Raw genomic sequence first — 14,135 nt, 5'->3', positions numbered from 1 at the left:
AGCGGTCGACCAAAGTAAGAGAGAATGCCGGGCTCCAATGGAGACTCGAAAGGATACACACACTGTTTTTTTTGTAAATCTGCTTTGATTAATTTACAAGTGGGAAACAGGAAAACCCACGAAAAGAAAGGGATACAAAAAGCGGAGCACTATGAGGCTCCGAAGGCTAGAAAAAGTCAAAGTAAATTATGTAGGTATCAAGAGTGATGTCTCCAGCGTCATAGGCAAAATGCAGCGCTTGACCAAGAGATAATTTGAAATACGGAAAGGGGTCAACAGAAGTGCCTTGGAACATTAAGGAGTTCCTATGGTGCCAGATGGCCAACAGAGTCCAAAACCTGACCCAGGTGAAGAACACCGCACACTGAGATTGCAGTGACTGTAGCACCCCAAAGAGGCAAAAGCGTCTGTGAAAAGAGCCGGAAGGAAAACGCAGCCGAAGAGCAGTCGACACTTGCCCAATGAAGGCTCTGGAGTGACACAACGCCACAATAAGTGTGGCATGGTTTCCTCAACTTCAAGGCATCTGAGGGAGCGGGAAGGCGCAATATGCCGAGCATGTAACACACTGCCAACGAGTAGAGCTCCCACCAAGCAACGCCACAAGAAAACACGTTCCTTCAAAGGCAGATAACTCTGCCAAATGTGAGACAATGTGTGTCGCCACCACAAAGATGACTCGGAAAGCGACCACAGCTGATTACCCTGATGCACAATCCATAAATCAGACTGAAGGATGGCATAGACACTGCCAGCTGAGATGCAGTCCACCAATCAAGTAATAGCCAAATTCCAATGAGAGAAGCGAGAGTCCACATCCAAAGGAGGAATGGGTGAGTGAGCAACAAGCATCCTTTGAGTCTCCCACCATAGAGGAGAATAGTGAGGACCCAACCGAAAGCGGGACAGTGCATCAGCAAATGAAAGAACATAACCCGAGTCATCAACCACCTGATGCACCTAATAGATTCCTTTTTGGGAAAGAAAATACGCTTGGCGAGGAGATCGTTGAACCAAAGTCGAAGCGAAGGCCCTGCTCCAATGTAGACTCTCCAAGCGAAGAGAGTACCCACAGAGGATTGTCGACCACTCCAAGCCAAATGCGAAGTGACAACCTTCCAATCATAGCAGCTAAAATACGCGTATTTTATTTAGAATACACGACGTCCCGTATTGAAACTTACAATACGTCTCATAACGTTTTCTATTCTAGCGTTTTTTTGCTCAAACGTATTCTTTTTCTAATTGATCAATTGTGTTTTAGAGCTTCATGATGCTTGTTTATGTATGCTATGGCTAAATATTGAAGAGTCATTGAGGAGGTCCATGAACCGCTTCATTAGTTCTTATTAAAGTATCATACCTAAAAAAGTTGACGTATTTTATTTTTTATTCTCAAAAATACGTCTAGTACGCGTATTGTACACCGCGTATTAAACGTCCCGTCCCGTACCGTAGCTGCTATGCTTCCAATCAACAATCAGAGAAGAAGTAAAGGGACATCCATGGATGTGTCCTTCAAGATTCCCAAAAACAACATCCCAATAAGTCGGTTTCCAATGACCAAAAGATTGGGTGACAGTGTGCGTACACAAATGTGCGACCATGAGAGCAAGCCCAGGGTTGTTGCTGCTTCACCAAAACTGGCAGCAGCATAGCTTTCCGAGCCAGAAGATGACGTCTCAAGTCCAAAATTTTTAACCATCCAAGCCGCTTGGGAGAACACAACTTGTCCGTAGATAGAAGCCGAAGACCCTTCTTGCTAGACGAGGTCCACCAAAAATGCTCTAAAATATTGGACATGAGGGAGTGCAAGCGCAACCGAGGCCAGGATAACAAAGGCAAGTAAAACTGCACATAAGCCACAAGGATGAGTTGGACAATCCGAAGACGCACATGAAGTGGCCACGTGGACAGTTTCCAATAATTCAACTTGGAATGCAGACGTTGGAGCACCCAATCCAGTTTCTGCATAGCCGATACATTCTAACCCAGCGGATAACCCAAATGGCAAACCAGAACATGTGGAGGAACAATCTCCCCACGCCACAATATCTTATGCGAGTCACACTCTTTCAGAGGCAATAGCTTGGATTTACAGAAGTTAACTTTGAGACCTGTTGCCAATCCAAACAAGTGAAGGATATGCATAGTTTGTTGTACATCATCATAGTTATTGCGAGGCATGAACAAAGACTCAAGATTCATCCGCATAAGCCTGACCAGCAAACTATCGTCCAAAAGGTAAAGTCAGGCCATGTAGCCTACCAGTGGAAGTCAAGGAATCCAAATACATAAACAAGGGGTGAGTAGCGATCGCATAAAGCAAAGCACTCAGAGGGCAGCCATGCCTTACCGACCGTCCCAAAGGCCAAGATTCTGTGAGAGATCCATCCAGCAAGCGTGCAGAAGTGTTGTGTGCATACAAGAAAAGCACGACACGGGATAGCCTAGGCCCAAAGCCCAAGTGTTGCATGGTATCCGCAATATAATCCCAAAGAACAATATCAAATGCCTTTTCAATGTCGACCTGCATGACCAAGACATCATGTCGAGTATATTTTTCATATTCCATTCCAATGATGACATTCGCGAGGGTATCAGTAATTTGATGTCGTGAATGAAGCCGTACTGTGATTGATGCAAGCCTTCATGCAAAAATCACTTGAGTCGGTTAGCAAGCATTAATTTATATACCACAGGCATGAGTGTAATAGGCCGCCAACGAGAGAATTCTTCACACAATGCATGCTTAGGTATCAGCTTGAGCAAACCTTCTCTCTTAGAGGAGGGCAATTCCTGTTGTTCCCAAGTTGTATTCATCATGAACAACAGAGGCAACTTCAAATAATCTCAGAAAGACGAGAAAAATTCCCCAGAAAGACCATCCCACCCAGGAGCTCTCCATTGACCCAAATCAAGCAAGCTGGCATACAACTCACGCTTAGTGAAAACAACTTTCAAGTCTTGAGCCTGCCGCATCAAAAGAATGGGAGTAACATGCGATAGAAACATGTGACGCGCTTGGCGAGGTTCTGTGGTGGGAGAAGAAGGGGCCTCAAAATTCTTGCCATAATGAGAGGGCTAGTGCTAGCTCTCGAAAAGTGGAGGTCCATTGCCAGGATGGTAATTTAACTCTCCGTATAGCTTGAGACTGCTTCGAATGATGCAAATGCGGAAAGAATTGTTTAGAAGCACATCCTTTGTCTGCAAAAGCCTGTTGACGAGCTCGAGTCTGCCATTTGGCCAATTTTCTCTTATCATTGTGCCGTAACATAGCGCGAGCAGAAAGCAGCTCAGACATTTGAGTGGTAGTAAGAGAAGAATGATTAGCCAAGTGCATTAATCTCCTACAAGCATCCGTTGCCTGATTAACCTGTTCCCTTAATTGTGACGAATAATCCCTGCCATAATCTTGGATAACACATTGAACACGTATAACAAAGCCGAACCAGGCTATGTCCACATCAACATACCACTGGGAGTCAAAGGCAGAATGATATCCACAATCATGGCGCGAAAAGGCTCATGCTTGAAATAAGCATTATTGACATGCAAAAGTTTCTTCTTGGGTAGGCAGTCATTGACATCCAAAGAGCCAAAACAAAGTTTCAAGCATACGGAAAAGTGATCCGAGAGACACATAGCATAATCAATCCTCATCTCGCATGCAAAGTCATCATATTGTTCCATGTGAAAAGATACCAGCGATCCAGCGGAGCGCGATACATAGATTGAGCATTATGCTAAAAAGTGAATCCTCGATCAATGGCATGCAAAAAGGGTCACAGATCAAGTCCATTACATGTCGACATAAATTGGTCCCATGATTGCCGTTCCATATGAAGCATGTGAGAAAGGCCCAGTAGTATTATCCGCAAGGTTTGGTGCATTATTAAAATCCCCGCAAAGAAAGGTATTGGAACGCCAACAATAAGAGGAGATAGCACTCCACAACCGTGCCCTATCTGCATAAGCTGTGTATGCATATAATCCTCCAAATTCAAAAACTTTCCCATTAACAATACATTGGATGACCATCCATGCACTCGAGAATAGCCAGCTGATCCTGCATAAGCTATCCAATAGCCCGCAAAGTAAGAAGTCTGTCCTCCAAATTGATGTTGGTTATGCTCTTAAAGAACCACAATGTCCGCTTTACATGTAAGTACATAGTGCCAGATAAGCCGCCACTTGTCGTGATTGCACAACCCAAGCACATTATAGGAGATGCAATTCAAAGAACTATGCATTCTTTATGGTATATATAGTGGGCGAGGAAACGGGAAAAAGGGGAGAAAACTCAAGTACCAGTGCCCATCGACAGATCCTCCCCAGTTGTACGTACCTGAGGAGGTGGGTCAAGACCTGGACCCACATAATTGAAAATAAAGGCACCTTGCGATGAAGAGGCTTCTCTTGTTACAACTTCCTTGTAAGAGCGAACCACCTTATCCCAAGCTTTAGCCAAAGAAGTGTTGTCATTACAAGGGAGTTTTTTCTGAGCAACATTCTTCAAAGGGAGCACATAATTAAGAGAAGATGCCGGAATACGGGTTGTAGCAACTTTAGCGGGTTTCTTGGGCACTATCCAAGTTTGAGAGGTCGAAACCTGTTCTTTTCCTTTGGCCTTAATATTTGGAGAAGTAGAAAGTGCAGACAATTGTAATTGTTTCCCTTTGCCTTTATTCGCCCCAGCTATTGGGGAGAAGGTTGAAGCACCTTTGGTTTGAGCCTTAGTAGAAGATTTCGGAGGTGAGCGAGGTTGAGGAGTAGGGACGGCTGAAGGAGGTGGTTGCAGATGTTCGGACTGCATATGACCAAAATTGCCACAACGGAAGCAAAAATTTGCAAACTTGCCCTGTTTAAGCTTAAATGAACGCTTTCCAATTATCGCATCCCCAGAATCGATCGAAATGCCTGTTGGAGTGGAGATATCTGTGTCCCACAGAATATAGAAACGGTTTGTGTTTGCGTCCCCAGCTTAGGAGGGCAAATGACTTTGCCCAACTGAGCAGCCAACAAAGGAAGAAAGTGAGGCCAAGTGCGAGGAAAGTCGACCACCTCAACCCAGACGGGACACTTGTGACAATGAGACTTTGATAGTCCTTGGTGAGAGCCTAGGGCAGTACATGAGTCATCTACGTATTGAAAAAAAGAGGAAACATTTCAAGCACAGCATCCCGAGCATCCATGTCGACCAGCAAGAGTTCATAGAACCCTCGCGCGCCAAAGTAAACCCCTCAGACTGCTTGCCGTTTAAGTAGGAAATCAACCCATTGGCCTACATCCTGAGCCGTAGGCATTCTACCCGAGAAAAAAAGAATCACCGCGTTAAGTGCATATTGAGCAACAGGATCCATAAGCTCCTGTATAGGGATGCGCACTTCCATGACGGGAGCGGATCCTTTCTAGGCTTGACGTGCATCCTCAAAGTCCTCATGCAAACATTCTTTGATAAGGCTTAAAGCCTCCATATCCGAAGACTCCATGGCTTTCCGGCGCTTGTATATACACTAATCAGTCAAATCCATGTGAATCTCACACACACACACACTTTTTGGGGGGGTTTTGATACTGACAAGATACACATACACTCAAAGGACAGTATGACAACATACATAGCAGCTCAGATGGGCCAAGAGATGGCAACAAGTTTATACACACAATTTGGGCCGAGAGATGGCCCCAAGCTTTGGCTATTTTGCGGTTGCAAAGACCTTTCTTTAGAGTGGGAATGGTCTCCACTGGCACTACAGGCCTCCAGTTTGACTCCTTCGCCTGCCATAGTATATTCATTTTCTTTCATTTTGAGAGATTCACCCCCTTTGTACAGTTTTCCCTCATGACAGGGGTGATGTAGCCAAACTTAAAAACTAATAGAAGGATTTGTTTTGCACAAAAAGAAAAATTGTATGTGGTATTTTTGCACAGACACTAGAATGAAATTATACCTTCATAACTACAAAAGTCTTTGAGCTTCTTAGTAGTACAGTACCAAATGTCTAAACTTTCAGGACATTTGCCACCAGATTTAAATGTCTAAATGCTGTAAGAAGGTGCTTGCAGAAATGTATTATGAGTAATAAAATTTTCTCAAAGCTGAGACTGCTTACATCTTGACTAAAATTCTTACCAATCCGGATGAAATTGCAAACAATGACGTGTTCCATAAGGTGCTTTGAAAATTGAAGTTCCTAAAAATTACAATTCTGTTATGTAAAAGCTCTATTTTGCTTCAATCAATATCTCAGCCCTTTCCAAAATGTCAAAGCATCACCTGTCTCTAGAAACAAGTTGCAATTTGGATGCATGCCACGATGGTCTGATCTTGTCAAACCCGTACATTCACAGCAAAATCCCTGCATAAACTCAGCCATATATGAGCACTCTATAAAGAAGGAAGTGTCATTTTACTTATCGAACCAAAAGGTGTCTGCCTCCATTAAATTTAATGTCCATGCATTAAAAAAATGTCGATGTGTAAAACTAATAAGGTCAAAATTGACAAAGCTACAGGCCCATCTTGTTGTTGAAATTCTACTCATTAACAAGTCCCATTGCTCACCCTATGTCTCTTGGGCAGCATTTCCTCAAAATGTATAGAAAAGGCCTCTCACAAAAACTTCCGTTCTATTCTTTACTATGTGCTTGAGAGAGGGGCAACAAGAAAATTAAAAGCTTGGAGAAGTAGAAAACATACCGTTTGCTCAGGATAAATCCGCTCACCCCGATCATTATAACTGTCATCAAATTAAACAGATATGAGATGTGTGAGTGCGCACACGCTTTGTGTGTGTGTGTGTGTGTGTGTGTGTGTGTGTGTACTTGTAAATTAAATCAAGATTTACAAAAGAAAACACGTGTGTGTGTGTGTGTGTGTGTGTGTGTGTGTGTGTGTGTGTGTGTGTGTGAGAGAGAGAGAGAAATGAAATGAAATGAAATGAAATGTTATATTAACGTCTTCAAAAGGCCAAAATGACCTATGAGACCAATCAGTTACAAAATAGTGAATCTAATACCATGTCTGGGTACAAAAGAACTAGAAGTGGAACAAAATACTACTACTACTACTACAATCTAAAACTACGTGGGTGTAGCAGCTGCAGGTCTTCTGTTTGCCCTCCCAACTGCAGCCCCTTCACTCGCGTCCTCTCTGGAGCTGTTATGTGTGGCAGGTCTGGTCTGTGTTTGCGCAACCTGTCTGCCCTCAGCTCCTGCGCAATCCCAGCCCTCAGCACAGCAGCCTTGTGCAGTCGACCCTCAGTTTTTTTATTTTGCTTGCGCGCGCGCACGTGTGTGTGTGTGTGTGTGTGTGTGGGGGGGGGGGGGGGGGGGGGGGGGGGGGGGGGGGGGGTGCGCGTGGGGAATCCTTCGATCACTCGTCTGTCGCGCGACTCTGTTCTGCACAACATCTACCCTGTGCAGGCCCTTCACAGCGCGCCGGTGGTTGAAGTTTGATTTCGCCTGAACGCGGTCCTTCTGTCGTCTTGTGTGTGAGAAAGAGGTGTGAGTGTGTGTAGGTGTGTTTGATTAAGTTTTCAAGCAGCAAGTTTCTTTACAGCCAGTGTGTGGGTGTCTGTCTGTGTCAATAGCAGTCTAATATCAAAAACCCCAAAAAAGAGTGTGTGTGTGTGTGAGCTTCACATGGATTTGACTGATCACTGTATATACAAGCGCCGGAAAGCCATGGAGTCTTCAGATATGGAGGCTCTAAGCCTTATCAAAGAATGTTTGTATGAGGACTTCGAGGATGCACGTCAAGCCTAGGAAGGATCCGCTCTCGTCATGGGAGTGTGCATCCCTATACCGGAGCTTATGGATCTTGTTGCTCAATATGCACTTAACGCGGTGATTCTTTTTTTCCCGGGTAGAATGCCTACTGTAACAGACTTGGACACTCCAAGTCAAGAATCAATCGCGACAGCACCAAATAAACACTTCAAAACAATTCACAGATCACAATAGATTTGCACTGGCCCGACGGAGTTCCGTGCCTAGAGATATTGGCCCCAAAGACTGGCGCCCCTTTCGGTATTTCCTTTTGTATTAATCAATTCAAAGTACAAGAGAGTGGCTCGGGTTTCACTCTCAGACTCTGCGTCCAGATGCTCTGAGAAGTGAGGCCCTCACCACCAATTTAAAGGTTACAAGGGATGCCCAAAAGCAGAGCCCTAAAAGCTTAAAAGCAAAAGCAGATTCTCTCTCTCTATCTCAAGAGAGGGCAAATTAAAGCAATTCAACTCTCTCTCTATCTCCAAATCCTTGCGTAGCAAAAAGCCAGCAGATTTGCGTTGCTCAAAAAAAAAACAAAAAAAAAATCCACCTCCGCGATTTCCAAAAATTAGGGTTTCTGGCAAAAATTAGGGTTTGCAGGAACTCTAGGGTTTCTGGCAAAAATTAGGGTTTCTGCTGTCCGTAGCCACGTCATCACTTTGTGACACCTACGGCTCAGGATGTAGGCCAATGGATTGATTTCCTACTCAAGAGTCAAACGGCAAGCAGTCCGAGGGCTTTCCTTTGGCGCGCGAGGGTTCTATGAACTCTTGCTGGCCGACATGGATGCTCGGGATGCCGTGCTTGAAATGTCTCCTCTTTTTTTCAATACGCAGATGACTCATGTACTACCCTCGGCTCTCACCAAGGACTATCAGAGTCTCATTCATCACAAGTGTCACGGCTGGGTTGAGATGGTCGACTTTCCTCACACTTGGAGTCACTTTCTTCCATTGTTGGCTGCTCAGTTGGGCAAAGTCATTTGTCCTCCTAAGCTGGACGCAAACACAAACCGTTTTTGTATTCTGTGGGACACGGATATCTCCACTCCAGTGGGTTTTTCGATGGATTCTGGGGATGCGATTGGTTGGAAAGCGTCCATTTAAGCTTAAATGGGACAAGTTTGCAAATTCTTGCTTCTGTTGTGGCAAATTTGGTCATATGCAGTCCGAATGTTTGGAACCAAATCTGCAACAACCTCCTTCAGCCGTCCCTACTCCTCAACCTCGCTCACCTCCAAAATCTTTGAGGTTCAAACCAAAGGCGCTTCAACCTCCTCCCCGACACTGGGGCGAATAAAGGCAAAGGGAAACAATTACAATTGTCTGCACTTTCTGCTTCTCCAAATATTAAAGACAAAGGAAAAGAACAGGTTTCGACCTCTCAAACTTGGATAGTGCCCAAGAAATCTTCTCGTAATTATGTGCCCCCTTTGAAGAATGTTGCTCAGAAAAAACTTCCTTGTAATGACAAAACTTCTTTGGCTGAAGCTTGGGACAAGGTGGTTCGCTCTTACAAGGAAGTTGTAACAGGAGAAGCCTCTTCATCGCAAGGTGCCTTTATTTTCAATCATCCGGGTCCAGGTCTTGACCCACCTCCTCAGGTACCTACAGCTGGGGACGATGTGTCGATGGGCACTGGTACTTGAGTTTTCTTTCCTTTTTCCCGTTTCCTCGCCCACTGTATATACCATATAGAATGCATAGTTCTTTGAATTGCATCTCCTATAATGTGTGTGGGTTGTGCAATCACGACAAGTGGTGGCTTACCTGGCACTATGTACAAACATGTAAAGAAGACATTGTGGTTCTTCAAAAGCATGACCAGCATCAATTTGGAAAACAGACTTCTTACTTTGTGGGCTACTGGATAGCTTATGCAGGATCAGCTGGCTATTCTGGAGTGCTTATACTTGTTCGGCATGAACTCTTCCCGACCTTGGTTTTCAAATGACCCGGCTGGGAGATGGATGGTCATCCAATGTATTGTTAATGGGGAAGTTTTCGAATTTGGAATATTATATGCATACACAGCTTCTGCAGATAGGGCAGAGTTGTGGAGTGCTATCTCCTCTTATTGTTGGCATTTCAATGTCTTTCTCTGCGGGGATTTTAATAATGCACCAAACCTTGCGGATAATACTACTGGCCATTCTTACATGCTTCATATGGAACGGCAATCATGAGACCAATTTATGTCGACATGTAACGGACTTAGAATCTGTGGCCCTTTTTGCATGCGACAGATCCAGAATTCACTTTTCAGCATAATGCTCAATCTATGTATCAGGCTCGGCTAGATCGCTGGTATCTTTTTCACATGCAACAGTATGACTTCTTTGTATGCGAGATGTGTCTCTCGGATCACTTTCCCGTATGCTTGAAACTTTGTTTTGGCTCTTTTGATGTCAATGACCGCCTACCCAAGAAGAGACTTTTGCATGTCAATAATGCTTATCTCAAGCATGAGCCTTTTCGCGCTATGATTATGGATATTATCCCGCCTTTGATCTCCCATATGTATATTGATATGGACATAGCTTGGTTCCGCTTTGTTATGCGTGTTCAATGTGTTATCCAAGATTATGGCAGGATGTTTGTAGGTTAATCAGGTAAAGGATGCTTGTGGCAGATTAATGCCCTTGGCTAATGATTCTTCTCTTACTGCCACTCAAATGACTAAGTTGCTTTCTGATCGCGCTATGTTACGGCACAATGATCAGAGAAAATTGGCCAAATGGCAGACTCGAGCTTGTGAACAGGCTTTTGCAAATAAAGGATGTGCTTCTAAACAATTCTTGCAACATTTGCATCATTCAAAGCAGTCTCAAGCTATACACAGAGTTAAATTACCATCTGGACAATGGACCTCCAATTTTCGAGAGCTAGCACTAGCCCTACACTCTCATTATGGCAAGATTTTTGAGGCCCCTTCTTCTCCCACCAGAGAAGCTCGCCAAGCACCTCACATGTTTCCATCGCATGTTACTCCCATTCTTTCGATGCAGCAGGCTCAAGACTTGGAAGGTGTTTTAACTGAGCCGGAATTGTGTGCCAGCTTGCTTGATTTAAGTCGATGGAGAGCTCCTGGTTGGGATGGTCTCTCTGTAGAATTTTTCTTGTCTTTCTGGGATTATTTGAAGTTGCCTCTATTGTTTATGATGAATACAGCTTGGGAACACGAGGAATTGCCCTCGTCTTAGAAAGAAGGTTTGCTCAAGCTGATACCTAAGCATGCATTGTGTGAAGAATTCTCTCATTGGCGACCTATTACACTCATGCCTATGATATATAAATTAATGCTTGCTAACCGACTCAAGTGCTTTCTGCATGAAGGCTTGCATCAATCTTAATATGGCTTCATTCCACGACGTCAAATTACTGATAACCTCGCAAATGTCATCATTGGAATGGAATATGCAAAATATACTCGACATGATGTCTTGGTCATTCAGGTCGACATTGAAAAGGCATTTCATACTGTTCTTTGGGATTATATTGCGGATACCATGCAACACTTGGGCTTTGGGCCTAGGCTATCCCGTGTCGTGTTGTTCTTGTATACACACAGCACTTCTGCATGCTTGCTGGATGGATCTCTCACAGAATCTTGGCCTTTGGGACGGTCGGTAAGGTAAGGCTTCCCTCTGAGTGCTTTGCTTTATACGATAACTACTCACCCTTGTTTATGTATTTGGATTCCTTGACTTCCACTAGTAGGCTACAGGGCCTGACTTTACCTTCTGAACGTTAATTTGCTGGTCAGGCTTATGGGGATGACTCTTTGTTCATGCCTCGCAATAACTATGATGATGTACAAAAATTATGCATACTCTTCACTTGTTTGGATTGGCGGCAGGTCTCAAAGTTAACTTCTATAAATCCAAGCTATTGCCTCTAAAAGAGTGTGACTCGCATAAGATATTGTGGCCTGGGGAGATTGTTCCTCCACATGTTCTGGTTTTCCATTTGGGTTATCCGCTGGGTTGGAATGTATCGGCTATGCAGAAACTGGATTGGGTGCTCCAACGTCTGCATTCCAAGTTGAATTATTGGAAACTGTCCACGTGGCCACTTCATGTGCGTCTCCGGATTGTCCAATGCATCCTTGTGGCTTATGTGGAGTTTTACTTGCCTTTGTTATCCTGGCCTCGATTGTGCTTGCAGTCCCTCATGTCCAATATTTTAGAGCATTTCTGGCGGACCTCGTCTAGCAAGAAGGGTCTTCGGCTTCTATCTATGGACAAGCTGTGTTCTCCCAAGCGGCTTGGATGGTTAAATATTTTGGACTTGAGACATCATCTTCTGGCTCGGAAAGCTATGCTGCTGCCAGTTTTAGTGGAGCAGCAGCAACCCTGGGCTCTCATGGTCGCACATTTGTGTACGCACATTGTCACCCCATCTTTTGGTCATTGGAAACCGACTTATTGGGAGGTTGTTTTTGGGAAGCTTGAAGGACACATCCATGGATGTCCCTTTACTTCTTCTCTGATTGTTGATTGGAAGGTTGTCACTTCGCATTTGGCTTGGAGTGGTTGGCAATCCTCTGTGGGTAACTCTCTTCGCTTGGAGAGTCTGCATTGGAGCAGGGCCTTCGCTTCGACTTTGGTTCAACGGTCTCCTCGCCAAGCGTATTTTCTTTCCCAAAAAGGAATTTATCAGGTGCATCAGGTGGTTGATGACTCGGGTTATGTTCTTTCATTCGTTGATGCACTGTCCCGCTTTCGGTTGGGTCCTCACTATTCTCCTCTATGGCGGGAGACTCAAAGGATGCTTGCTGCTCACTCACCCATTCCTCCTTTGGATGTGGACTCTCGCTTCTCTGATTGGAATTTGGCTACTACTTGATTGGTGGACTGCATCTCAACTGGCAGTGTTTATGCCATCCTTCAGTCTGATGTATGGATTGTGCATCAGGGTAATCAGTTGTGGTCGCTTTCCGAGTCATCTTTGTGGTGGCGACACACATTGTCTCGCATTTGGCAGAGTAATCTGCCTTCGAGGGAACGTGTTTTCTTGTGACGTTGCTTGGTGGGAGCTCTACCTGTTGGCAGGGTGTTACATGCTCGGCATATTGCGCCTTCCCGCTGCCTCAGATGCCTTGAAGTTGAGGAAATCGTGCCACACTTATTGTGTCGTCACTCCAGAGCCTTCATTCGGCAAGTGTCGACTGCTCTCCGGCTGCGTTTTCCTTCCGGCTATTTTCACGCACGATTTTGGCTCTTTGGGGTGCTACAGTCACTGCAATCTTAGTTTGCGGTGTTCTTCACCTGGGTTAGGTTTTGGACTCTGTGGGCCATTTGGCACCATAGGAACTCCTTAATGTTCCAAGGCACTTCGGTTGACCCCTTTCCCTATTTCAAATCATCTCTTGGTCAAGCACTGCATTTTGCCTATGACGCTGGAGGCAGCACTCTTGATACCTACAGGATTTACTTTGACTGTTTCTAGCCTTCGGAGCCTCATAGCGCTCCGCTTTTTGTATCCCTTTCTTTTCGTGGGTTTTCCTCACTTTGAGGTTTCCCACTTGTAAATTAAGATTTACAAAAAAAAGTGTGTGTGTGTGTGTGTGTGTGTGTGGGGGCCCCTTGCTTAGCATTAAATCAGCTCATCTTCACCTTCTTGTCAAGAAATTATCGTACGGCTGAGCCTTCCATCGCGAATAGAACTGCGAAGTAGCAAAACCATACAGGGGACAACGAGGAGCGGGCAATTTGTGAATTGAAGCTTACGTACTGCCACAGAGAGAGAGAGAGAGAAATGACATGAAACGAAATGAAATGTTATATTAACGTCTTCCAAAGGCCACAATGGAAAGCATGACTGAGTTAGGAGCATCAACGCTCGCTGCTGCTCTCGCACACTCCCCCTCACCTGCACCTGCCTCCCCTCCCCTTGTCATCGTCCTCCTCTCAAACCTCGCGCTGCGCGTTGCCCACAGCTGCACGCTACAGCTTGCGCCCAGCCAGCGCGCTGCCCCCCCCCACACCCAGCAGAAGATTTCTGAGGTTGTGGAGATGGAGAGGAAAGTCATCCAACAGAATACTGTTAGTACATCAGTACCTTTGAAATCCAAAGGAAAATCAGTGACTTTATTCCATCTGAGTAATTTGTAACAAAGGAGTGGAGTGACTCCGGTTTTGTGCAGTCCCGTCTACACCAGATTCAACCATGCTGATCCACAGGATCTCTCAGAATAGTCGAAGCTAGACCAAAAGCCTCAAGGTAAAGTCTCGGATAAAGTTCCAATATCTGAGTGACTCCGGTTTTGTGCAGTCCCGTTCCAATGTTCATGCACCCACGCTCTAGTACTGGTGTTACTGAGCCGAAGTATCCCATGAACCGACGGTCTTTTAAGAT

At 44.9% G+C, this 14,135-nt stretch overlaps 1 protein-coding gene across 10 annotated transcripts in view; it reads right to left on the bottom strand.

Annotated features, from left to right (window-relative positions):
- LOC147426866 (protein HAPLESS 2-like) overlaps positions 1–14,135 on the bottom strand; it is a 265,821-nt gene that overhangs the window by 212,083 nt on the left and 39,603 nt on the right. For all 10 annotated transcript variants that reach the window (XR_015186200.1, XM_086498602.1, XM_086498608.1 and 7 more), the window contains 3 exons: positions 6,704–6,743; positions 6,281–6,362; positions 6,137–6,197 (listed from right to left, as the gene is read on the bottom strand). Coding sequence is in view for 9 of the 10 variants with exons in the window: in XM_086498602.1 (XP_086354728.1) it covers positions 6,137–6,197; positions 6,281–6,362; positions 6,704–6,743 (183 nt within the window). In the remaining variant the exon portion in view is untranslated. The remainder of the gene's footprint in view (positions 1–6,136; positions 6,198–6,280; positions 6,363–6,703; positions 6,744–14,135) is intronic.

This window comes from Adiantum capillus-veneris, chromosome 24 (assembly GCF_014529385.1).
Source record: "Adiantum capillus-veneris isolate H3 chromosome 24, ASM1452938v2, whole genome shotgun sequence".
NCBI classification, from domain to species: Eukaryota; Viridiplantae; Streptophyta; class Polypodiopsida; order Polypodiales; family Pteridaceae; genus Adiantum; species Adiantum capillus-veneris.
The sequence above is the reverse complement of the archived record's forward strand: the minus strand, read 5'-3'. Positions and strand labels throughout refer to the sequence as shown.